This window comes from Myripristis murdjan, chromosome 4, assembly GCF_902150065.1.
Source record: "Myripristis murdjan chromosome 4, fMyrMur1.1, whole genome shotgun sequence".
Taxonomy (NCBI): Eukaryota; Metazoa; Chordata; class Actinopteri; order Holocentriformes; family Holocentridae; genus Myripristis; species Myripristis murdjan.
Window position 1 is genome coordinate 16,798,159 of NC_043983.1, and position 27,165 is coordinate 16,825,323.

General features: G+C 43.8%; 1 protein-coding gene across 1 annotated transcript; it reads left to right on the forward strand.

Annotated features, from left to right (window-relative positions):
• Nucleotides 1–6: 6 nt before the first annotated feature.
• LOC115358283 (capping protein, Arp2/3 and myosin-I linker protein 3-like) lies at nucleotides 7–24,255 on the forward strand. The gene is made up of 40 exons (XM_030050184.1): nucleotides 7–74; nucleotides 2,463–2,557; nucleotides 5,658–5,708; nucleotides 5,845–5,904; nucleotides 6,167–6,288; nucleotides 6,448–6,542; nucleotides 6,895–6,965; nucleotides 7,089–7,162; nucleotides 7,278–7,353; nucleotides 7,488–7,576; nucleotides 7,693–7,787; nucleotides 8,560–8,646; nucleotides 9,303–9,412; nucleotides 9,514–9,591; nucleotides 9,714–9,790; nucleotides 10,383–10,487; nucleotides 10,616–10,685; nucleotides 11,465–11,546; nucleotides 11,738–11,834; nucleotides 12,053–12,107; nucleotides 12,968–13,140; nucleotides 13,361–13,429; nucleotides 13,882–13,975; nucleotides 14,684–14,782; nucleotides 14,871–14,990; nucleotides 15,136–15,249; nucleotides 15,325–15,500; nucleotides 15,628–15,715; nucleotides 15,813–15,932; nucleotides 16,586–16,652; nucleotides 17,023–17,210; nucleotides 17,707–17,786; nucleotides 18,284–18,460; nucleotides 19,444–19,642; nucleotides 19,812–20,580; nucleotides 21,029–21,135; nucleotides 21,336–21,462; nucleotides 22,273–22,344; nucleotides 22,500–22,607; nucleotides 23,612–24,255. The coding sequence occupies exons 1-40, from the start codon at nucleotides 17–19 to the stop codon at nucleotides 23,650–23,652; spliced, it is 4,635 nt and encodes a 1,544-aa protein (XP_029906044.1). The 5' UTR covers nucleotides 7–16; the 3' UTR covers nucleotides 23,653–24,255.
• The last annotated feature ends 2,910 nt before the right edge of the window (nucleotides 24,256–27,165 follow it).

Here is a 27,165-nt window from a genome sequence, read left to right on the forward strand (position 1 = left end):
TGATAGCCGAGCAGACATGGCTTCTAAAGAGATCACTGCCTCTTCTTTCGTCAGTGTAAGCAAGGATATTACAGGTGGGTAAAGACAGCAGTTTATTTCCCCTCTGTCTTCCTTTAGTCTTCCCGTGATCGCCCTCAGCATGTGTGCGATCAGGCTCGGGATGCTTTTCCTCCGCGCGTCTGACCGAGGCTGCGACCGAACCGACGCATTGGATGATTATCATAAGCAACACCTTACATTTTGTCCAAAGCCTCACCGGGATGAATTTTCACGGAATATGAAATAGTTGTGTGCGACTTAATTATTTAGAGTGCGTTGTGGGAAAATGCACCCTGCTTTAAATATGCCCCTCGGGGAGGATCAGGTAATAAAAACCCTTGCCTTAGGCCAGAAAGGGAAAAGGGGCGTTGTGAAAATAATCGTGTGTCTACTCTTGGGTTTTCTAACCGGTCCGTTCCCCTCTGCGTTGATGCTGTGCGCTGCATTTTATTATCACGTTTTATTTGAGAAAATGCTTTCCCCTATTAAGTGTAAGCCACTGAGAGAAATATTGTTTTTTCTGCAGCACATCCAGCTAGCGCCCAGTAGTGATAGTGCGCGCGCGCGTGCTCGTGTCTGTTTGTGAAAGTGAAGAGAGAGAGACAGGCAGACAAAGACAGATGTTGACCATATCTTGCCAACAGTATGCATGAGCCCGTACATCCAACAGTGCAACAGCATGCACAAATATTTATTCCCCTCTGAAACAGGAACAGCTTACACATGTCAAAGTCACACTAGGCTTTAACCAACACAGTTATGACACATATGTATGCACGTGCATCAACACGCATGCACGCACGCACGCACGCACGCACGCACGCACACACACACGCAGCACAACACAACACAACATGTACTCCACACATGCTCAGGGTAGCAGGGACTCTGCTGTGTTAATTACTCCTAATGGCTCTATTAAGCACAGTGTGATGATTAATCCAGTGGAATCCCTGCCTCTCCATTCAGTCACCTGCCAGGCGCAGCGCCTCCCCCTGCCCTGCCTCCTCTGACTGACACGAGTGGAGCATCAGGACGCTGTGGCCCAGGTGGGCTGCGGGCTTGCACAAGGTCATCTGGATGAGATCTGAGTTCAGTTCATTTCATGTCTGGATTGACTGAAGTTATTGTCATCGCTGTCAATTCATCTTTGTCATTGCTGTCTCTCGCTGAATACACTCTGATTCCTGCGATGTAGAGGTAGAAAAATGGGTAATCTCTACGGCACACAACCATCAAAATCAGTTCTATTTCTAGAAGAGTATTAACTTTCGCTTTTGTTCTTTCAAAATAATAAACCCAATTGTCATTTATCATGCCCAATCTGATCTTATCTATTATGATGTTGATTAGGACTCTGGCTTATAAAGATTTGTGTCAGCCTGAAAAGGTGGATAAATTCTTGACTGTATCATGTCCAGTCGGTGACTGTACCGTCACAGCTTATTATTTATGCGTCTATTCACCCATCAGCTGGGCTGGTATACATCCAGGGTGTTTGAATGGTTGAACTGTGTAATTCCTTCCAGTTATGTCTCTGTGATAGTGCGACCCCATGCTGAAGTATGAGAAAATTCTTCAGTCTCAGGTAGGTTATCTGTTGGAGTCGGGGGTTACACCGCTGACAGGGATGCTGTTTGACAGGAGCGCCTCTCAGTGAATCATACACACTGATGCATGGATGTGCTATGCTCATATGTTGCCTGTAAGGAAGACATTACACTAATTTGATTTCAGCGTACTGCCTGCAAGCATATTGTTAACATTTGGATGGCGCCATATGTTGGTACAGTTTAGAAATGGCTTTGTCATGCTCTTATCTGAACAATATCGAGAAAATGACAGAAGACAGGATGGCTGTGGTCCATATATTACTGGTGATTTGATCTCCAGGGAAGAAATTTGTTTACAGTACACAAAAGGACATCCCACTTTGCTTATATGTGATAATCAATTTCAAGCCGTGGTGCATCTTTTATCCCAAGTTTCCACCAGAGATTTAAAATGTATCTTCTATAATTACAGAAACCTGTCAGTGCGCTGTAGGCTGCTCCAGGGTTAGGTGCAGATTTTTATCTTTTTGCAAGAGGATTTAAAGATTTGTAACTTGCAAATTTACAGTCATCGGGACATTTACAGATTCAGTGAACGCCGGGCTGTTTTCCTTTCTGAAATACCACAGTAAAGTCTTTTCAAATGACATGCCTGGCGTTGCCCTCAGTCAGCAGACAAAAGGATAGAGGAAGGCCTGTCCACCCAAAGGTCAAGCTTGTTTATTGCCTGGTTTTGATTTGAACTAAGTTGATTTGAGCGGCCATCTCATCTCTGACCTCATCTGGAAGGACAGAGTCAGAGAGAGAGCAGAGGGAGAGTCCCTTGTTTGTGTGTTTTTTTCTAACAACATGTCACGGTTTCATCCACAGAAAGCATCAGGAAGATTATTGATAAGTCATCAATCAAGTTTGTCCGTGGAGTTAAGCTTGACACCAAAAGTGGCAAAACAGAGGACAGAATTTTGGTAAGTTTGTGCTCTGAATCTTTTCACTGAGATCAGGGGGGGACTGAGTCAGTGAGCCAAAGTTTTACTGCTGTGTTGCTACTGTAGAAGAACTCCCAGATCCCTCAGTACAAATACAAAGAAACTATGGAAACTGATCGATGTATTTCTCTGATAACATCTTCCGCTGTGACACTTCTGAGATGTTCAGAAGCAGAGGCAGGATGGCAGGGCTTAAACTCTCCATTTTACAATACTGAGCGTGAATGTCTTTTAATTCTGCGGTCACTTACTGACTGCAATAGAGCTGCTGCCCCTCTTCTGCGACTATGTTGGCAGCTTGGAGGGATTAATAAAGGATAGACAGTATCTGTGGGAGCGGGTGTGGATCCCTGTGAGGCAGCAGGGGGCTGAGCAGCTCGCAGCCTTTGATTCTGGGGTGCTTTCATCAGAGAATATGGGGCGAGATATGAAATCTCTATTTGAGTGACTGAAGTCCTGCCAGATATCTGGACAGAATCTGGGGCAGTGAGCTCTTTCACTATGGATCAGAGCTTGGACAGGACACTGGAAGTATGCCAATATTGAAACATCCTAAACGCAATGGGCTCGTGCCTGCATGCAAGCAGGCACACACACACACCTCACGCATGCTCAGAGTCCATGCATACTGTAGCTCATCCCACATGGGTAACATATACTCACTGAGCGGGCTTTATTGATGTGGTTCCCTCCTAAGGACCGCAACTAACCACATGTTTGCATAAGCAAAATCGAAGCACTGTGGCAATTCCCGATCCATCTGCAGTACAGCCAATGTTGTGTTTTTATACCCTCTAAAGACCAGTAACTCCCACTGCCCCTCCTGCTATCTCTTGATTAGCCAGTGAGCTGTCATTCCCAGCTGAACCGACTTTGCCTTGGCAGAGCCGTACTTTCACTCGTTGGATGCTTCAGTGATTCATCATGTGGCGAGGACGGGCGGTTAGGAGAGTTTTTGCATGTTCGCCCTTTGATATTGAGAGACTTTGATATGTCTATCTGCCAGGAACATCTTTCCAATCATCGCGGTCCTCTCCCTGTCTCATTTAGTGCTTCCTCTTTAAGGCTGAACTGGTGAGCTAGAATTCTTAATCCTGCTGGGTTTGCACATAAGATTGAAAGAAGAGGGATTTGATCAAACACAGCGGTTCTGGGTTTTGGGAAAAATGTCTTAAATATGCCAAGGTTTTGTGCTGACACACTATCAGGCTAGATGTGAACGTTTTGATAGGTCAAAGTCTGTTTAAGGTCGTGGTTTGTGTTAAGTGATGTTGTGCTCTGTCTTTGCACCTGTGCTAAACGAGGTGTGTGAAGCTCTCCTGATGATTTCATCCCCCAAAAAGTCAAACAAGTGAAGATTCAAATATGTGTCCCACAACCACGCTCATGCATAATTATATGCCACAATAAGCATGATGTGTGTGGTCTCCCTTTGATGTGGAAGACTTTGATAAGGCCTTCTCTCTTGGGCGCAGGCTCTCTCTCTCTCCTTCTCTCTCTCTCTCTCTCTCTCCTTCTCTCTTTCTCTCTCTCTCTCCTCTACCAGCATGATTTACTCCTATTTACTCATACACTCTCTCTCACTCTGCTGCCACCCGTACCCCCAACTCATCACCGTAATGTGATACAATCTGGTCTTTTTAATCAACTCCTTCAGACAGTCTTTGAAGTGAAATGCAAAACCTTTTTTCTCTCTCTCTCCCTTTCTCTCTCTCTCTATCTCTCTCTGTCTCTCTCTCTCCCTCTCTCTCGATCTATCTCTCACTCTCTATCTCTCTCGCACACACACTTTGAGTGACTGCATTTCAGACACCTCCCTTATTGTGTGGGAGTTGAGGCTGTCAGAATGTGTGGCGCTGACAGGCCTGTGTCAAGCTCCCCTTTCTCTACTAGTACAACAGGAGTGGGAGTGCCATAATTTAATTACTGTGCTTTTCATTGGGATTGGAGGGGGTGGGAGGGGTGGGGGGTTGGGGGGGTCCACAGGGAGTGTTTTTAGAAGGGGCATCAGAGAGAATGGAGCCAATGATTGGGAGCGACGGAGCAGAAGACCAGGAGAAAAAGAGCAGAGGGCAGCGCTCAGGGGCAGGTTGAGAGCAACACAGAGCCACTGAATTACTCTTTGTTTGTCTGGTAGATAAACTGTGATTTCTCGTGATGCTCACCAAAAATAGCCATTCATGATTAGGAATCAGGAGCCGAATCAAATTTATCCAAGATTTGTTTGACAGAAAATGTACCTTGCCAACAATAAATTGATAAAGATTCAGAAATGTCACGGATGGACGCACTCAGATAAGCTCTCAGTGTGCTTTCAAATCACCAGGTTCACATCTTAGATCCAAACTCCCAGTGGCATCGCACAAAAATGAACAGTGGGCATGCCAAATTAGCATCCAAGGTACGTAAACAGCCCACGTGACCTGACCAAGCTGGTCCTGGCCGCTCTGCATCTGGAACTGATTCAAACTTTTTGCCCATGATCACGGCGCTGCCTGAAGGGTACACAAAGACATTTGGGCGGCATTACTCCTCAATTTGCTATATTAGACGTCTGAAGAGATTACGCTGAAACACTCCACACTGTTGTCCACCCAGCCCAAAGCCATAATGTGCGTCCAAAATTAGATATATGGCCTTGGTTGAGCCGTTTTAATGTGTAGCCGCTGTAGACTTGTACCCTGGATTCTCAAGTAATCATGGAGAACAGATTTATGATGTGACATTTTAACATTGGCTGGCTGACAAACATGCATATACATTTGTGTGTGTGTGTGTGTGTGTGTGTGTGTGTGTGTGTGTATGTGTGAATCAAAACCTGAGAATGTGACTTGAGCAGACGGCATGCTATCATTCTCAGAATATTGCAGTATGTTAATCCATTGTCCACAGTGTCAGACGATGTGTCTTTGACACAGAGGGCTTTTAGCTGGATCAATAGATGAATAGAGAGGACTTCTCATTTCACTCTCAACATCACCATGGTAACTCACAAGAGCATTTTCTCCCCATGGGGAGTCTGAATGTGCAGTGAACTTTTGCTCAGTCTTGATTAAATTTGCTTCATTCCCTTTCTTAGGTCCTCACAACATGGCGACTCTATTTTCTCATACCAAAGGTTCCAGCTAAGGTATCTTCGCTTCATACAAATATACAAATCCTTGCTTTTATGATGGCAACTTGCATCTTTATTTAATAAGTATCTTTATTTAATAAGCATCTTTGTTTATTAAGTAAAAGGGTGACAATTGTACCTTTGACCACAGGTAGAAACCACATTCAACTTTTTGGAGATTCGAGCCTTGAATTCCCACCCAGATCACCAGGTGAATTTTAACAGTAATATTAAAATCTGTATGCGCTGCACTTCCTTGTTACAGCTAATTGATTGTCTGAACACTTGTCTAATGGAGTGGTTTTATCATGTTGGCCTTAAAGGAATTAGCAAAAGCTTTTGAAACAGTAAAGGTGAATTGTCTGATTAGCTTTTGCTCTTCTCTTGTTGAAGAGAATGCAAAACGATAAATAAATCATGGAGAATCATCCGCCGCTGACACATGTAACACTTTGTTGTTCATTTCTGCACAGGTTATCATCGACACCGACAAGTCCACCTACTCCCTGAGGTTTCAGTCACGTGAACACCTCAATCATGTGATCAGCCATGTTAATTTCGCCCTGTCTCGGATATTCAACAATTCTGTTTTTGCGTAAGTGTCACAGGGGAAAGTCAGTTTCATGATGATAAAGATCTCTTTGCCAGATCAAAGGAAGAAGTGTGACCTTTATTGACTCAATTATCAATAGATAGATTATTCCTTTTTATGTCTTTTACCGCTCTGTGATTTTTATTTCTTTCATTCTTGCAGCCCCTCCATCTGTCACTCAGACAGTGACCTTTCAGAGGGCAGCAGGAAGTATTCCCCCAGCTCCGAGACCTCTGTGGAAACCCAGAGGGCATGCGGTAAAGGAAGCATCACCATCCAACATGAGATTTTGCATGCATGCACACACATGCAGTTAATATGTATCCACCCGACCCCACTGACTTAACACACACACGCATGCACGCAGGTACAAGTGCACGCTCCGACTGTGCAGACTCAGTGCAGGAAGTTCGCTAGTGCATGTCACAAATTGTTTCCCAGATGTTCTTGTGAAGCTGCTCTGTCACACAAATAAAAGATACATTACTTGGACAAATGTTTATGGATGCATTTCTCGCTTTCTGTCCTCATTGCTGAGGGAAGCAGCTGTGCGCGTCATCTAAAATTCATCTTTCTCTCCCCTGTTTTCCTCCCGCCTGTCTGTCTCAGGAGGCTTCTCAGAGACCTACGCTGCTCTGTGTGACTATAATGGTATCAGCTGCAAGGAAGAAGTGCAGTGGGTAAGAGCTATGGGACTATGCCTGTGTTGATGTGAGTGCTTTTGAGTGTTATATGCAGCACTGTGCACAAAATTAGGGGTCATATATTGTAGCAAATAGGCTCATGGGTAATCTTGCTCCTAGGATGTGGACACCATCTATCACTCCCAGGACAACCGGGAGTTTAATCTGCTGGACTTCAGCCACCTGGAGAGCAGGTGAGGGAGAGGGAAAGCCAGAGAGATCAAAATACATCACATCCCAACCTGGTTCTTCAGCCCAGATAAATTTAGATGCAGCGTTTGGCTTATTATTATTTTTTTTCTTTTCCAGGGATTTGGCTGTGATTGTTGCATCAATGGCATACAACACTTGGTTCACTAAGTTATACTGCAAAGACCTGCGCATAGTAAGTGCATTGTAAATCCCTGTGTTATATGTTACTGTGTAGTAGTGGAAAGCGGCTTTGAGTAGATTAAATTCAAATTAAATGCAAACAGGTGGACTGTCATTTAGTTTGTGTGTTTTTCTTTCCTGTCTCAGGGGTCAGAGGTCACAGAGCAGGTCCTGCACACACTTAGTAAATCTTCCAGCCTGGAGGAGATCACTCTGGAGAACGCTGGGCTAAAATCGTGGGTTTCTCTTCTCTCATCAACTCTCATTTACTTTCTGTTAATTTACTATTCTGTATACTCTGCTCGTTTACATGTCTGATTTGTTTGTGTGTGACTGTGGGCTCATGTTACAGAGACTTCCCACAGAAGATGTCAGTCGCTCTTTCAGAGAATCCTGCCTCCGTCATCCACTCGCTCAACTTGGCCCACAACCCACTGGACAACCAAGGTATCATGAACCAGCGAGTGCTCATGGTTGCCTGTGTCAGGGGTTCCCAACCTGAGGTCCAGGACCTCCAAGGGACACTCCAAAAATGTTTGGAGCATGGAGTGTTGCAAGATGCTTCATCAAACTTAAAGTTAGTGCTCACCCAAATTTAAAAAAAAAAAAATAAATCTTTTCCCACTCATCCCTAGTGCAGTCTATCCATCCACATAGTTTCTGTGTGAGGTTTCTAGTCTGTTGCAATCTCCCCTGTCTGCCCTGTCGCAAACTATATCTGTCTGCCTCCAACAAGTTCAAATTAGAGGTGGATAGGTACAGTGTGCCCGTTTTCTTTCGCAAGAAATAATTCCAAATGAAATTCTTTAGCCTGAGGGCTGTGGATTTTGCTGGGTATCCATGTCATTTTTTTTTTTTTTTTTTGGAAAGAACTGTTGCTGTTGAGTTTTTCACAAGTAAAGACTTGATGGTTTGAGCTCTGCGAAACAATACCCATCCAGCTCCACTGTACTAGAGTGCCAGAGTGCCAGGAGACAGGGAAGAGAACAGGGAAGAGAACCAAGGATGAGAAAGAGACCAAGAACTCAAAAAAAAAAAAGAAATTTGTTTATCTGATCATTGATATTAAATTTATCCTCTGAAAGAGCAAAATTGGCCGGCCAGTTGGGGGTCCTTGAGAAAAACAGTTGGAAACACTGATGTAGGTTAGGTTATAACTATTGAACAGGTTATTTTCTTCCATTTTTTTTATTTAACACCTGTTCCCTGCATGGTGTAGGTGTGTCCAACCTCATCCAGCAAGTGTGTCGCCTCAGCAAAGGACTTCGCCTCCTCAACCTCTCCAAGACGTCACTCTCCTCCAAAGGTTTGGATGTTTTTCTGTCTTTCCCTGCTTCCCCTGATTTCAAAGGAGCCTCAACACATTATTTCCCCCCTCAATTTGCAAGATGTCTGTTAATGCATTTAGTAATTAATGCAAGATAGTAATTCACCAGGCAGGGACAATTGGGCCTAAGTCAGTTCATTAACACTTACGGCTGTATTTTTGAAGCCATAGGTGATTCACCAGCTCACAAAGCTTGTGTTAGATGATTGGTTGGCGGATATAATTCTCAATGCCCAAAAAATTGTCTCCTAGGCAGCTTTGTTTTGTGTGTTTGTCCTGCTCCAGCAGCTCAGTGATTTATAATGTCTTCTACTGCCATTCATGCTGCCCTGCAGGCAGCATGCCCCCTGTTCCTGTCTCATCTTACCTTGTGCCCTGTGGAGAATTTAAATATTAAATTGAAACAGTGAGATACTATGTGGTGGTGCACATTACCTCTGCTGCTGCCTGCTGCAGATGTGTATGAATAATGCAGGGACACAAAATGTTTTGAGAGTGTTCTCTGTCTTTTAATAGTTGTACAACTCCCATGTCTCTCGCTCTCTTTATATCACTGCTTTTATCTGTCTGTCTGTTTGTTCACCTTGTCTCTCTCTCTCTCCCTCCCTCCTGCTCTCTCTCTCTCTGTGTCTCAGGAGTGGTGTCTCTCTCTCAGGCGCTGTGCTCCAGTGACGAGTACTCCAACTCTCTGCTACACCTGGACCTGAGCAAGAACCCAGGGGTGCTCTCTGGGGAGGACGCCTCGGTCAGGAAGTGCAGCCCATCTAGAAACATAACACTCACTGCTCCATTTCTATGGCCTGCTTTTCGGCTTATTCTGATGCTTTTCTATCTCTCTGTGTGCAGAACTTGTATCTGTTCTTATCTCAGCCCAACTGCCTGGTCCATTTGGATCTGTCTGGCACAGATTGCTCTGTGGACTCAGTAAGCACTTAATGGCTTGGATAAGATAATGTTTATTTGCAATGTTAAAAAGAAATGCATCTCTCTCACTCTCTAAACCCCGCCTGCCCACAATAACCGTTTCCATCCTCTGTCTCATACAGTTATTTGGGGCTCTTCTGAGGGGGTGTTGTGCTGATCTCTCCTTTCTGAATCTTTCCAAAAATTCCTTCTCGCACAGGTTAGTCATATCTTTAAGATTTCTTATTCCTTTAGTAAGATTTGACAGCGACACACTGAGTGGAGGTACAAATCTAATCTCAGAGAGGATTTCCTTTTTGTTTCACATTATAGACTTAATCTGTCCTTCTCCCCTACTGTCTGTGTCTTTCTCCCCTCCTGTCTCACTGGCTCTCTCTTTCTCTTTCTCTCGCTCTCTCTTTTTATCTGTCATTATCTTCATCTCCCCTTTAATGGGAAATCAGAAATGAGCTTTGTGGGAATCACTGGAACATTGTGTTTCCTCTCTGTGGGTGTGTCTAATGCCGTTTTAAAACGAGAACTCTCCGAGCTGTCTGCATAGATAAGACTCATGAATATTTAAGCAGAGCTATCTATCATTTGACCCCACTGGCTCCCCCTCTTTCGCAAAAGCAATTTTCACTCTGTTTCTCATTCTGTGTCAGTACTCTCCACTCAATACTGCACTCATATTTACCCAGCATGTCAACAATGTAACCTCACCTCTACTGTGTGGCGAAGCTCGGTATCAGTATCATCTCTCTACCTTGATGTCTGCTCTCTTTAATATCTTTTTTTTTTTTGTCCAACAGAAAGGTGAAGGACACGCTGCCGTTGTTCCGGCAGTTCTTCAGCTCAGCCTTCAGCCTCACCCATGTCAGCCTGGCCTCTATGAAACTACCCCCTGATGTTCTGAGGTAATCTCCGTACCTCCTCTCCTTCTCCCTCTGAGTCCGTCCTCCTCCATGAGACACTTCCACAGCCTCATTACTTCCTCTCGCTGTCCTTTGTCTGTCTCACAGTTTCCTCCTTTTCATCTCCACAGGGCTGTTCTAATGGGATTAACCTCGAATCCTCATATTAATGACCTACACCTGGACATCAGTGGGTGCGAGGTAGGTGTTCATCTGTTTCACAAACTGCCCATCTGGTACATCGAACAGCTTGTCAGGTGAAGATGACCCTAAAACGGCACTGATTCCTGCTGAAAGTCTGGATAAAGCAGCGCCTTGAGAAAGACGGGGCGGACGCGTGGGATTTTTATTTACACCTTTACAGCTTGTGGTAACCATTAAAGCTGCACCATACAAATTTGCCCAGGCTGGATTTAAGTGAGGGCCTTCGACGAAACATATGGAATACGCGCTTCATCTGATGGTTGAGTCGACGTGGTTCTCATCGTCTGATAAATTTTGTGCTTGTCCCACATTTTTTTTTGTCAGTTGAGTCTCAAGGGTCCTCACTTAAATCAACCATCGGCAATTTTACATCTACAATTTAAATTGCAGCGAAGCGAGCACCCTTTAGTCTCAAACTGATTAAAACGTGGAATAAGCATGAAATATGAGCGCTGAGTCTACATGGTTCTCGTTCGCTGATAAATTATGTGCTTATTCCTTGTTTTTCTTAGCTGAGTCTCAAAAGTCCTCACTTAAATCAGTGCTCAGCAATTTTGCATTTTGTACCTTTGAAGATAGCTTGTTCCCCATGAAGTGAAAGCAATTTTGCTATTAAAAAAAAAAAGAAAAGAAAAAAAAACTGTTTTTGGCGTTTATTGGTAAGTAGGTACATAACATGACACAGAATATTAGATGACATTATTTAAAAAAAAAAACTCTGTCTCTTTTCCCTTCTCTGTCTGTCTGTCTGTCTCTCTGTCTGTCTCTCACCCCAGCTCAGGTCTGCAGGAGCTGCTGTAATCCAGGAGCTCTTCCCCAGAGTCTCCTCTATTGGCACTCTCGATATCTCAGACAATGGTAGGCAGGCTCCCCGCAACACATCGCTCTTTGAACTAGAACTCTGTGACCTTGACTTTCTGTCTTCGGGCAAGTAAGGTATGTGTGGGCTGTTGGTGGATCACACAATGTTTTGCTCTCTCTCTCTCTCTCTCTCTCTCTCTCTCTCTCTCTCTCTCTCTCTTTGTGTGTGTGTGTGTGTGTGTTGTCAGGTCTCGATGCAGACCTGCTGTCAGTACTACCAGCCCTCTCTAGACACCCCTCCCTCAAACACCTTCATCTGGGCAAGAACTTCAACATCAAAAACAGGTATCTCACTTTGCTGCAGTTATTTGTTTCTGTGTGTGTGTGTGTGTGCTGCATGTGCCAGATTGAATATACTTGTTTGTGCTTGTGTGCATGACTTCTTTTCATTTTTCAAAGCACCGGTTGTTGCCCTGGCAGGCAGCATGCTAGCAGCAGGAAATTGCTTGTGCCAGCTCATGCAGCCTCGTCACTCTCGCTCTCTCCGCGGCTTGTGTCTGCAGGGTTCTGGACGAGGTCCTGCAGAAGCTGGTTCAACTCATACAGGAGGAGGAATGCGTGAGTGATAATGCCAAGTCAGCGCTCATAAGAAACATACTGTATAAGGCACTTGGTTTCATTCATAACATTACAAACCATACAAATAAGGAAACGGAGGAGTTGCGAAAGACACGGGTGATCGTGTGCATAGAGAGAAAAATAATAGCCAAGACAATAAATTCCCTCAGCTTGACATGAATTTTATGTAACCTTGAGCTCACTTACTCTAATGTGATTTCAAGGCAGGTAGTTTCATATTCATTACTCCAAGAAGTATTTGAAGATTAAGTTAAAGTATTATTATACATAGATCAGCTAAATCTGCAGCTGATAGTCTGGATTTCTGAATACATCATTTTTGTGCTGCCCTGAACTCGCCCTTCCGTTGTCAGCATACCTTATTGGAATTATTATTCCCCTTGTATGCACAATACCTGTATAACCACACACATACTGTAAATAATTCATATGTACACCATGTAAACTCATGTCCTCACTATAAATCTTTAACAGCTGCAGCACCAGTGGGGCTTGTCACTGTATGGTGAAACATTCTGGATATTGTGCTTTCTAAACTGTTCACTCTTTTATGAAGCTGACACAGTGTGCCATGACCATGTTGTTTTCTTTCACATCTTTAACGGCCTGTTTGAAAAAAAGAAGAACTCAAACTTTTAGCAAAATCAGCCTGCTTGTGCAACATCTGACACTGTACTGACACTGTATTACCGAAATGTTACATCAGGGTCAGTTTCTGTTGGACCAAGTAGTTTTTTATAATTCCCAGAGCTTCATGCACACACGCACACACACACACACACACACACACACACACACACACACATCCACCCGTGTTTGTTTCCACTCTCCCGCCGCAGGTTCTGCAGTCCCTGTCCTTGAGCGACTCACGACTCCGCTCTCGGGGTACGGTGCTGGTCAATGCTCTGGGCAGCAACACCTGCCTCCGAAAAGTTGACCTGAGTGGGAACAACATGGACGACATCGGAGCCAAGATGCTGAGTAAAGCTCTGCAAATCAATACCACGCTCAGGTAAAGTTGGAGAAATGGGACTGTCGCTAATGCTGATAGATACTGCGTCTCAGTGTGGGGAGGAAGCCATGAGAAGTGAGGATGAAGGAAGAACTAAAGGGAGGAGGGCGACAAGAAGGGGAGGAATTTAAGAGGGAGTGGAGGTTCTTGTTTTTGCGGTGCAAGTACTGTTCTGATATGCAGGTTTGGATTCAATGCAACTCACGACTTTGCCCCGCAGGAGTGTGACATGGGATCGCAACAACACCTCCGCAACAGGATTTCTTGATGTGGCCCGTGCACTTGAACAGTAAGAGTGTTTAAACATCATGAACCTAAACTTTAATTTGTATATGTACACCAGAATTTAGGCCACAAATATGATGATACTCTGTATAACTGCTGCACTCAGGATAATGATTTTGGGAAACCGTGTTATAATTTTCTTATATCTTAGAATGTTTAACCATGTTGAATTTTTTAACGTGAACCAAGCAAATTGTTGCTTTCCACTTTGCTATCTTAAATGGTCCAGGCTTACCTTTAGGCTAAGGATGACATGGTTGCAAAGATCAAAGTATTACTCACTCACTGCATGGCATAGGGGGGATATTTTTGGGACAAGCACTGTCCAGTGGGGATATTAACCTTAACTAACCTTTGAATCTGTAACCCATTTAATTTTCTCTTTTTAGTCCGTTATATATAATATCACAATCCTTCCACTGTTTTTCCGTCCTCTCCTGCTCTTTCCTCTCTCAGTAATTTCACCTTGCAGTACATGCCCCTTCCCCTCAGTGACATCAGCCAGGCATATCGCAGCGCCCCCGAGAGGACAGAGCAGGCACTGACCAAGGTTGGCATCAGAGACCAACCCACTGTCTCAAGAAAAATCAACCCAGAATTGCAAATTCAGTTCAGCAGATACAAAGAATGACGCAGATTTGAAGAAATCGTTCTGGTTTGCAGCGAGCTTTGGGGTGCAAAGGCAGACATGATCTTGGATTGCATCCAAAGTCTTCAAAACCCCAAGCTTCAGCTCTTGCATTGCACCCTGGTTATAAGGGGTTTGAGTAAAAGATGAGTAGACTTTAAGGGCTCAGATTCCAGGCAGAGAGATGATAAATTTTAGCAATAAGAGAGCAGATCTTGTTCTTTGCGAGACCCGCAAGTGGGGTCAAAGGACAGACACTTCAATCTTGTCTCATGAAAGAGTCTTTTAGACTCAAAAAGCCTGCCTCTGGAGAAATCAATATAGTTCTAGACAGAATAGTGGCACTGTCTTATGCAGCTAATGAAGTAATGACCAGAATTGTAAGATGTGAAATGATTGTGGGTTGACTTTCCCTTCATGTCTTTGGCCTCTTCTCATCTGCCTCTCAGCTACTGCACCCCTCTCCTCTGCCTCGTTACACTCCGTTTCCTTCGCAACCATCTGCCTGTAGCATCATCACCTCGCTCTCTCTCATGTTTCGTTGTTGTGTCTCTGTGATCGTCACTATATTTGTGATCGTGCGAATGACAGTAAATGACGGCGCCTGCACTGTGCCCTTCTGGCCCCCAGATCCAGCGCTCTCTGCTGAGGAACAATCAGACGCAGCGTTTCTCTCAGAGACAAGCTCTGCGGCTGCACCAGGGCCTGGTCACCAGCACTGCCGAACAGGTAGCGCTCACTGTATCTGCGCATGTGCGTGTGGGTACGTTCACCTGTGTGTGTTTTTGTAACACTTCCCTGCCCGTCTGTTTCCAAGGTGATGGAGCGCCTGTGTGTGCGTGTCCAGCAGCAGGTGTGTATGCTGCGAGGTGTCGGAGAGATGGAGGAGATTCACGCCGCTAAACAAGTGCTAAAAGAGGCCAGGAACTCTCGTGCAGTGAGTGATGGGAAATGGGCTGTTTTTGCCTCATATGTAGGTGTAATATTTACAATGCACATATGCGTGTTTGCGCCTACAGGCATGTGTGAGACGGTACTGTCGCACCAATAATGAATTCCTATTTTCTCTCTGTCACTCTTAGCTCTACCCTTCACTGTGTGAGTTGGCTCATGTTCTGTCTGTGGACGGGCCAGTCAGACAGAGATTGGATTCTCTAGCTGGGGAACTTGCCAAAGCTGCAGATAAGGAGCTACAGGTAGCTTTAACACCCTCTATTCACATTGTGACAATAGTAAATGGCGGGGTTACTGATCAATGGATTCCTTCGCAGGTCATCGTTGACTCCATGGTGTCTCTCTGTCGTGAGCTGTGCCCCCTGTCCTCCTCTGCCGCAGAGAGATTGAGTCCTCCCCTCTCGTCCGTCTCAGAGCGAGTGTCCATTCCCCGCTCTGCTATCCGCACAGCCCTGATGGAAAGAGCGGCGCAGGACATTCACCGAGCCTTGGAGTGAGTGAGAGTGGGCTGGAAAGAGGGAGAGCAGTCACAGCGGTTGCAGTGATAAGTCTGAATTTGCTAAGCAGGGCGTTGATTTGGTCTCATTTTTACCAAACTCTGTGCCTCTCTTCTTCCCCAGAGAGGTGAAACTGTCGGTGGTCTCCTATCTCACCAACTCCATCGTGGACCAAATCCTGCAGGAGCTCTATGCCACCCACAAAACCCTTGTAAATACAAAGCCATTATTCTACATTGTGTGTGTGAAGGAGATACTGAGTGAATGAGCGAGCCATCAAAGGGGTTTAAGTGTACTGTCTGTGTCAGACCCGGCAGGTGTCTCAGGTGAAGCTTTGGGACGGGACATGTGAAGGTGAATCAGGCTGGAGGTCTCACAGACACAGAGACTCTCTGGACATCACTGACGAGGAGCTGGCCACCAGCATAGTGAGTGCTATTTATGGACTGTGTTCTGGTGTTCAATAGCATCACAGTGACTGGGAGCCGCACAATTAAAAGTCAAAACTTCAATCTTTGAAAGGCTCTACCTCACTCCTACACCTTAAAGTCACCATGAAATGAGCTCTCATTAGTGGTACTTTATGGAAAACAGTGTATACTAAATGGTGCCCTGATGCAGTAAATAAAATTTTCAGCTATAACCTTCATGAAGGTTTGAATAATCCCACTCCTCCACCCACCCTGTCAAGTAAAACATTTTTCTGTGTTTCTCTCCCTAACTAATCTTCCGTTGGGTTTACTTTTAAATGACTGCAGCCCCTGTAATATCAGGATATACTTCAAATCAGGAAGACATAGAGCCATTTTGTGGGGTCTCTAAGTTCATTTCACATGAAACCTGCCCCACAAATCAAGCTATCCTTACAAATTACATTGACTGCACTAATGAGAGAGCACATTACCAGTCCAATTTTGACTAAACTTTGAGAGATAATGCATTTTAGCCCTGACTAGCCCAACAGAGCGCTGTTGTTATTTGTGGTTGAAGACATGTTTACTTGTTCCTAGCTGTATGTACTCTTGTGTGTCTGATTTTATTACTACCCTCAGCATCTCTGGCTCTCCCTCTTCTCTTCCAGGACACAATAGCCATTAAGAAGCACAGCTCCAGAACGAGACGAATACGACCTGTCTCCACCAGGCTGAGTGAGTACTACATTCCTATTATCCTTTTCTCTTCCCTCTTTCCTGTCTTGCTCTTACCTCATCCCGTCTCTTTTAGACTCCATTAGTGTGTTTTCTTTTGAGACTTTTTTCCCTCTTCCCCCTCTCTCCCATCTATCTGAGAAGTCTATTAATGGCTGTTTTAATCTGGCGCGAGCCAAGTCCCGAGTCAATATATTTCAGAGCAGCTGCCAATTGTTTTAAATTTGAAGTACATGTCTTTGAAGCAGATGATAGCGCCCCATGATTCCTACCCCCCTGTCTCCTCCACTGCACCTTCACAGTTTTTTGTTTTTCTTCTCGCCTCTCTCTCACCACACTCTTTGATCTCTTCATCTTGCTCTGCTGTCAGGTCTGTGTGATGACTCCAGCTCCTCTCCGCCCCCCTCTGTGCCGTCATTCTCTTCACCGCTCTCCCGCTCTGCATCATGGGAGGGTCTGTCAGAGTTGCCTACGCAGGGCGTACCTCTCCACCATGTGACCCGCGTTCGGCCAAAGCCTCCGCGGAGGCACAGAGGAGCGCATGTCCCTGCTGACACAGTAAGTCGTGGTCAATCCCAGCACCCTTTTTATGCTGCACATAGTAATCTGACACCCTGTGTGATATCCCAATATATATGCAAAACACTGTCCGAACTCACTTTGATCATAAGGCATGTATATTTGATGCTATAGGAGACCGTACCGCATAAGCTTTCAGTGACATCTACCTGTCAGTGTGTCTGGTTGTCTGACTATGGATAATTCCCAGTCGCCATTTCCTAATGTCCAGGCCTGTTGGCACGGGCAATATGCTGCTCTATTTTTCAGAATGATTCCTGCCTTTGTCAAGCATAATCTATACAAAGTGGATCGCTACAATTGGGTTATGTCATCTCCCTGAAGCCATTGTAATCCATTTGTATTATTGCATACAGAACATTTGCAAATGAAGCCTCGTAAAAGTAAACAGACCTGTCCAAAAAGGCATGAATGAAAGTGCACCAAAATCTGTGTGTGTGTGTGTGTGTGTGTGTGTGTGTGTGTGTGTGTGCAGCATTGCAGTGAAAATGGAGGGATAAGTCCTCTTGATGATGGACTCCCAGATTTCTACACCAAAAGAGTCCTCCCTGACAGGTAAGAGCCCCCAATTATACTTTATTTCCTCCAAGACCTCTGAAAATCGTCCAACCAAAATTCAACTGAAGTGTCTTGGGTAGCTCGCCCTAAGGAATTTTCTGTGTTGTCCCATCATTTCGGTAAGCCTGTCATCTTGGCTGAACTGAATTCGGAAATAGTTGCGATGAGTGGCCTTTGACTACCACATCTTTTCAGAATGGCGTTATTCCCCTCCACACACACACCACATTGCTGATCATCTGGTTAAGTAGAAGCTTTTAATATTATTACATTTATAATATAAAATAAATGCACACAACATAAATCGTGTGCCAAGAGGCGTAGCCAAGCAACGCTCAAGTTACTGATGTACCAGAGGCAGAGAGGTGGAGAAACACTGGGCTTGAATGGCTGTGCATGAATAAAATTACAGGTCTTAATAAATGACAAAGCTTACTACAGTGGCGATGATTCAGACGTGGATGACGACTTCTGCCTCCTCTCACCTTTTTCAGTCAGCTGTCGTCTCTGCACAAAGCCCATTCTCTGAGGAGGAAGAAGAGACGCAACATGCTGGCCATCTTTGGTTTCCGTAAAAACCGCAACCCGACTCAGTCCAACCAGGGGCCGGAGTCTGGAGGAGGAGAGGTGTACGGGGAAGAGTGTCACACTGTGGCCACGGCACCCACAGGGTTGGTGCACCCAGCTTCTCAGATCTCACATAGACACTCATGTGCTGCTGCAGAAACTTGTGGCGTATCGCTGAAATGATTAGCTGACTCAATGATTTGTTGGGTGACAGAAATTTTTAATTGTATTTTGTGAACATCAAGTCATTTTTGTGATATTGTTGATGTTTATCGTGTAAAAATATCAAGTATTTTCTGGTTAAAATGTTACAAATCCGAAAGATTTACTTGCTTTTGACTGTTTATTATGATTATCAATACTATAGGTTTTTGTGGTTGCTAATCAGACTAAGAAAGCCATTTAAAACCTGATTTGACTTTATCTGGTAAATTTTGATTGGCTTTTTTCATTATTTTTGACCGGCAATAGACGACGTAACTGAAAAAAAAAAATGATACATTAACCAACAATGAAAATAATCATTATGTTGCTTCAAACACACAACACGTGAAGTATCAGATACCTAAAAACCTACCACAGGGGATTAATTTTTCTGCCATATTTTACTCTACATCTACATGTTTTCCACTGCTTGTCTCCTCTGTTTTTGTTTCTTCCTTATAAGGACAATGAGCATTACTGATCTCCAGAAATACTCTGACAAATAATGCGCTGAATCTCTCCCATTTCTTTGTTGATATGAGAAATGGCTGATAGCTGCCAAAGCGCAGACAGGCTGATACCAGTGTGTGTACACAGATGTAGATGACAGCCGGTGCCTCAGATACTGGATCCAACCGAGTGGTGACAGTTCAGCCCAGTGATTAGAAATTAACACGTTGCATGTCAAAAACAGATTATGATAGCAAGATAGCTGATTTATGCAAGCGTTATGACACAGCTTAATTATATTTCCATTCTGTCAGTTATCAAAAGATTGTTACATTTAAAACCCGAGCACGCTGCAGCCCAGTCTTTAATTCTGCATTCAGATCAGCAGACTCTGTGGCAGAGACTAATTTGTTTAACTGTCTTCTATTCGTAGGACGGCCACAGAGAATGTATACACACTCCTGCAGCCGCCGAGGTCTGCTGCCAGAGCTGGATCACCTGGAGAGGGGGCTGATGGGAAAGTGAATGATCAGCAGGGGAAAAACGCCCTTGTTTTGAGCCCACCACCAGTGCAGGGCATACCACATCCAGGCATGGGGGGAAGCAAACACCCCTTTTTCTCTCCCAAGGAGGTGCATCAGTGACACACTACAAACATTTCGCCGCTGTCCACTGAAAACCATGTATCTCCATAATGTCAACCTGGTGTATTTTCAGTTTACATAATTGGTTTGGTAAAAGTTTCCTCATTCCAACGCAGCTTTTCATCGAGTGTGATCTGTTTTGTCTTTCTTTGCCCAGAAACCTGAAGTGGAAACGGTAATCGAACAACCAGTAGACACAGAGAAGGAGAGACACTGGGCCGATGACAAACAGAGGACAGAAGTGCAGCACACAGACAAGCCTTGGATGGAGGGGAGGCTGACTGATCGGCATCCTGAGAAACATGTAGAGAGACAATCTAACCAGCTGTGGCTAGATGACAGGTTACCGGAGAGAACCTGCGGCGAGGCCAGAACAACAGACAAACAGACAGACAGGTACTGGACCGAGAGCAGACACGCAGACAGACTCATGGAAAAGCAATGGACAGTTGACAGACACACCCAGAGGCAGATCGACAGGAAAATGGAGAGGCAGTGGACCATCGGAAGGCAAATCGACAGGTCATGGTCAGAGAACAGGCCGACAGACATACAGGTCGACAACCAGTGGCTGGAAAGCAGACATCCGGGCAGAAAGACAGACAGACAAGTCCAGGCTCTGCATCTGGCGCAAAGGCCCCTGCCTCCCTACCCGTCAGACAGGACTCCATCGCCAAAGCAGGAAACTGATCCTGCAAAAAACACAGAGGCGGCCGCATCCGACTGGCATCAGTGTCAGCAGGACGCGCAAGGAGAGAGACACGTGTGTGCCGATACCGTTGCCGTGCATACGGAGGGGCGGAGAGGTGGAGGAGGGGTGTCCTCTGGTCGAGCTCCTCCCTGTGCCTCTAAACCCGACCCTCCTCCACAAAACAGTAAGCCCAACCTGTCCCGGCTGAGACAGAGGCATCGACAAGAGAGCTCAGGTACAATAAAAGGTACTATAGCAGGTACTGTGGTGTGTATCACCTAAAAGATTTTAGCTTTGCAAACAGGTTCATGGCACACAGTCTGCTGATCTGACTGCAGAATTAAAGACTGGGCTGCAGCGTGCTCGGGTTTTAAATGTAACAGCGTTTTGATAATTGACAGAATAGAAAGATAATTAAGCTGTGTCTTAGCCTCCTTTTCATTTGTGCAATAAACCTGTAAGCTGAAAATGTAGCATCCACTCAAATCATATTTAATAACGGTCTACCAAACAGGCTGCAAGCAGTGACTGTTTTATAACCTGTCCCGGATGTCCTTTTCAAGCTCCAGGGACACTAGCAGGCTGAGAGATCTCCTTTCGTGTTGCTGCCTCAGATGGCACATGACTCTTTTGTATGTAACATTTTGCTCCATAGATCACAATCACTTCTCTTTCATCTGCAGGTGCAGAGGAGGAGGGAGATACAGAGAAGGAGCCTGGGAAAATAGAAAAGAAAGAGAGAGAAAGAGGGAGAGATTCAGAGGGTCAGCCGCCTCCTATTCCAGAAAAGGTGTGCACTTTACAGTCATCTATATTTGGTTGGCACTTCTAATCTGCGCGGTTTGTCACTGGGTTTCATCTTTTCTGTACAAGAAATAAATTAATTTTGATATTCTACTTCTTACTAGTACATCATGTGTGAAAAATGGTTGCTTTGTTGTCTCTGTCCTTGTGGTTTATCGGCGCTTCCGGTTTTGATCTGACGGGCAGCCAAAGACGTCCTCGTATGTGACTTTTTCAAAAGAATCAGCCAATGAGAGGAACTTACCTCCTCCTCCTGTGCCACCTCCTGTCAGCAGGCCTGTGCATGGGCTGCCAGACCGAGCTGCAAGTCAAGGTACTCGCGTTTTATTTATTTATCATTTTTTATTTAACCATAATTAAACCAGGCAAGTCATTAGAAACAAATTCTTCTTTACAGCGGTGGACTGGCAAAGGGAACGCCTCCTCGGGGGCTGAAATGTGAAAAAAAAGAAAAAAGAAAAAAAAAAAACATAAAAACTACACCCAACAAAAAAACAACACCTCCTCATTTAGTTTAATATTCATGACTGTGCTTACATGAACAGATAAACAGATCCATTTGTCAAGCAAGTTATTAAAATACCCTGCTTTTGGTTTGATGCATGTGAATGTCACTCACACCATGACTATGAAGCCAGTTCAGATACCTCGATCACTGTGGTATTAAATGGCTCAGTGATGCATGCAACCTATCTCAGGTCTTTTACTTCAGGTTTTGTTTTTTTCCCATCTGCCTAAACTCAGTCATTACGGGTCCATTTTGATGTCAACACAAAACAACAAAAGCAAAAAAATTGGCAGTAAGCAGCACTCACTCATACTAGCGGGACCATTATTTCCCTACATATTATAAGTACCGTACTGTTGCTCAGTCAAAGAGGGAGGTGGTTGCCAAATGCTCTCCTACTTTTTTTTACTGGCACATTGTTCCATCTGTGGGCAGGAGGATTCTGTTAATTGGTTTACTGATGGCAACAAAGAAGCTTAATCACAGAATATCAACAGGGCATGTAAACAGCTCTGCCCAAATAAAGACAACCTTAATACTTGAATGGCCAAAAGCCAGTCCCCTCGGTGCCTGTTAACTTAGCCAGTGAGCTTTTGTTTGATATCTGTTGTTCAGGTGATGAGGGAATGAGAGCTCAGGCGCCGGTGAAGCCACAGAGGAACAGGAAGGCGATGTCTTGTGACGCAGGTACAAATATCTCCTTTCATGCACTATGTTCTCTTATTATTGATCTAGCAGGGTGGAATATACTTGCGTTTGGGATTGTGGAGTGTGTGTTTTTCCGTGTGTAAACTGTCTGTATCTAACTGTTAATTTGTCTTTCCTGTGCTCGCTTACCTCAGGCACTGACAGAGATAGCCCAAATAACCTCGAGAAGCCCCCAAATCGCAAACCCCCCGTGAAAAAACCTAGACTACCCCAAAACAGAAATAAATCACTGGACTTGTCTGGTACATGTCTCTCTGTTTCTTTTTCCACATATGTCCTTTGTGTGTGTGTGTGTGTGTGTGTGTGTGTGTGTGTGTGTGTGTGTATGGGTGTGAGAGAGAGAGAGTGCAAGGATAATGAATGGGAGGTGGTAGGGCTGGGAGATATATTGATGTCTTATCGATATCATGATATAAAACTAGATATCGTCTGAGATTTCAGATATTGTAATGTCGTGATATCACATAAGGGTCTTTTTCTCATTTTAAATGCTCCATTACAGCAAATAAATGCAATTTTCTGAACTTGTTAGACTGGTCATCTTTTCCACATTGCTGATGATTGTTTAGCAAAAATCTCTACTGTGTAAATATCTTATAAAGGCACCAGTAGTCATACCCACAATATTATGATAATACTGATATTGGGGTATTTAGATCTTGTGATATTTGATTTTGTCCATATCGCCCAGCCCTAGCAGGTGATAATCAAACACCAATATGAGTTGATAACAGTGTGTGACAGTCAGTGAGCATGAGTTTTACTATATATAGTAGAAATATCATGAGTTTAATACACCACATAGCAATATATGGCAACTGGAAGACTTTTGTCAGGTGAAAACCTAGCCTAACTCCTATTCTGGGGATTTTCATGTTTTAACTTCTCTGGAAGGATTACTTAAGGATGCTACTCTGTGGGTTGAGCAAATTCTCCAACCTGAGGGCAGATATGATCCTTTCAAAAATCCTTTGGATGAACTGAAGAAATACGTGACCATCAAGCTAAAAACGAGGCCATTTGTCTTAGCTGATGAAAAGTCAACATTTTGAAGGTTGAAGGTTTTCACTGACAAAAGCAATATGTTACTGTGTGTTACGTGGTTACTGCCCAGACAGTGTTAGTTTCTACTCGTTCCCAATTAGTTGCATCAGTCTGTCCAGTGGATTTTTAACCAGTGTGTCTTTGTAACAGTCACCAGTCCAGTGATCAGCAGCTGTCCTGCCTGTCTTGTGTTATATTACAGACACCATCAACTCAGCACCTGGTCACAGCGAGCTGTTGTGATGCCTGGGAAATTTCACCTGCCGCTGTCCAGCCGGAGTGTTGTCATGACAACTGTGGAGCATTTCATCAAATGTGGAAACGAAGAAAACGTATGAGGGGGAACCAGAAAATAAATGTCTAACGGTGCAATATGACAGATATCATAAAGTATCTCTTGCCTATGTTGGAGCGCTCACTCCTTAATGTGTTGTTCACCTCCTCTCCTTCGACTCTCACTGTGTTTCTGTCTTTGCTTTCCTCTCACATGAAAACAAAAACCTGCTGAACTCTTTTGTGACTACAGTATTTGAATGGTATTTGCTACTTTAGAAAACCCAAAATGATCATTGTCTGATTCTTGCCACTTTTGTGCTGTAGTGCCGACAGGCGGGGCCACCTGCTTGAGGGTCGTGGCTGTGCTAGACAGGAGAAAAAATGTCTTTATTAGAATGTTATTTCTAAATTTGCAATGCATTTTTGACTGCTGATACAGTTGATTGCCTTGGTTGACACTTGAAAATGAGTTGCTTCTTATCAAATGAAACTTGATAATTTATATCTAGTTTTGCTTTCAGGAACTGAAAGGTAATATATTTTATAACAAAAAAAAATTAAATAAGATATTATGTATGAGTACCCTCACTGTATGAATAAAACATTGTAATGGAAGAAGAAGGGTGAATGTCACTGTTCTTTATGATGTATTCCTACAAATTATTTAACTGTTAAATTTAACATTCACTCATCATCATATCTCTATAGATAAGAGCTAAATCACATAACATGTTGCAAGACTATGCACTTTTTGTCACACCTGATACATATATGAAAAACTGCACGTGTCAGTTGCAATTAATGTCATTTTGAAACAAATTATGAAAATGCATCATTCCATTTTGTAGAATAATTAACTTCACCAGCCAAGACAGACAGATGAAACACCAAGGAAATGTGTGGTTTTATAGAGAAATATTCAAAGATCCACCTGAACGGCCTGATTTTCAAGATTACAGGTGGAGGCTAAATTTACTTTTCTATTCAGAAATGCCTCCCTTTGTTGGCATGGCAACTGCATGTATTCAAAAGTCAAAGAATGTGAAACAGCAGGGGGCGACTGATCCCTACAAATAAGGGAGCCGCTGGGCCTGAGAGAAACTTGCTCACACACGCACACACACACACACACACACACACACACAAATCATCTGAGCAGAGCAGCAGCCTTGCACGTTGTCATTAGCAACCATGCCATGACCTTTTTTCTAAAGATGCTGTAATGAGTCAGATGTAGGCCTGGGCTAGAATACTGCAACAGAGCAAGGAAATGTTCTTTCCAAGTTATTGAATGGAAACAAAGAGGCCATTTCACTGAGTTAGTGATCATAACTAACAAGGAGCCTCTGGCCACTACTGCTACAAAGATTTTTCAAATGCCTCAAAGGTCATTATTATGTGCATCAGGTGTTTTGGAATATAATTTAATCACTAATTTCTGCCATAAAACTCCAAATTGTTTTTACTTTTGCAGGAATATTTTTGGCTGGCTGAAAGATAAGATAAGTGGGCAATTTTTATTGCTGTATTGAATCATCGGCCTGCATCTCCTTGTCAGTTAATCGCTGAAATTTTGCAGATTAATAAAAAAAATACTTTTTTAATATCCTGTCCCATTCAGAGAAAATGAAATGCACTCTAAGACAGAGATAGGCTTAGATAGCTCACTGTGTGAACCATAAGCAGCTCCTGGTGCATGAAAGGTCTTAAATCTGCTTTGTGGTGAGTGGAGGCGACTGGAGTTGCATCGGCAATCTGTACAACAATGATTTCATAGTGCAGTGACACAGTGCAGTGTTGGGTTGAACTTTCACCTCCAAACTTCAGTTTATCATAACTTAAACATTTGTGATTCCCATCACGCACCGCTATCCACAGAAAACTGAAGTATTCACTGTTAGTTTTCAATTTAATTTTCAAAAGTGCAACTGAAGGAAAAAGTTCAGCGTGACACTTCAATCTGCTTCAGGTTTTGCTCTCTTCCTGAACTGAAGAGAGTCATTCACAAATTTTATCTGCTAAATAGCATTGAAATGAAGGGAATGCTGTCACAAAGTGGATTGAAAGAGCTGTGATTTTCCCATTTCTTATTTTTGCTTCATTTTTTTTTTCCAGGAAAATGTTTTGCCAAATATGCACACTCGTCTTCTGCACCATCCAGCTTCACCCATTCATATAGTTACATACATTTAGTGCAATGAAAGCTGTGCAGATGTCAAGGTGTTTCCCAACCAGTGCAACAACATGCACAGCCACAAGTCTCTTCCCTTCTCTAACCTTTGGGCTTGTGCTGATCCCACCGTCATTCATAATTTTAGGACAGAAACCATTTTCCCATCCCTACCCAAGTTAACTGAATAAGTCATGAGGTTATCGGCTCAGGTAGTGACCCTAATGCTACTGAAAATACACTTGTAATAATAGCCTTCCACAGTGAGTAAGTTTAAATCAGTAAATAAGTTTCATTCTGCACTTTTCCCTCTATATTGCACAGTATGTGCATCATCCTTTACAGCTGGTGTGAAGACATATCACATCACACAGGAGACACCCGAACACATCCTACTCTTCTCATCATTCTTTTGCTGTTACCAAGCAACATGATCACATAAAGACTGAGGGAAGAGAGGAGCCAGAGAGAGAACATGTGTGGGTAGAGAAAAAAAGATGCATGAAAATAAAAAAGATGCAAGCAATCCAAAGCAATGTGCATAGTGTGCTCACATAATATCCACATCCTCTCCCCTTCCTTCCGGAATGAAGAAGGATCTAATGTATGCAAATAAACCAAAAAGAAAGAAAGAAAGAAAGAAAGAAAGGAGGGTTGTAGTGTGCAGCATGGAGAATATGCAACTTTACAATTCCTTACGTGCACATAAATCTTGTGCATGATCGGCAGCTGTAAATATATTTGTTGAGTGAAGTTGCCCAACATTTTCCTCCATGATGTCACAGTGTCAGCAGACGGTGAAACCTTTCTTACATTTAGACACGCTCAGCAGCCCACTGGTAGATGATTTTCTACCACAGAAGATACATGGGAAATTGCTCATGAAAGTGGGCGATGATAAGATGCTGTATAATTTAATGTAATCACATCCATGTCATCAAAAGGTCATAAGTGAGCTGTTCGGCACAGTAGTCATGGTAACCGTCACCCTAATAGGTGACATGACTGCAGCTTCTGGAGCCACCTCGCAGGCTAAAAGCCTGTTTTTCCCCTCACAAAGCGGCTTTAAGGCATTAGGAAGGCATCCGGTGTCAGTGGCAGCTTCTGTAGATCCTCAGGGCTGCAAAGAGTGAGAGATGTTGCTATGTGTGACAGCTAATCAACATCGGGTTATCTGTGATCCATCTCCTGTGATTAACAACATCGATCCAAAAGGAAGGCACAGTTTCATAGTTCATGAAGGAATACATTTTTAAAGGGAGGCACTGTGGGTGATGGTGTAAAAAAAAACTCTGCTGTCCTGTTTCATT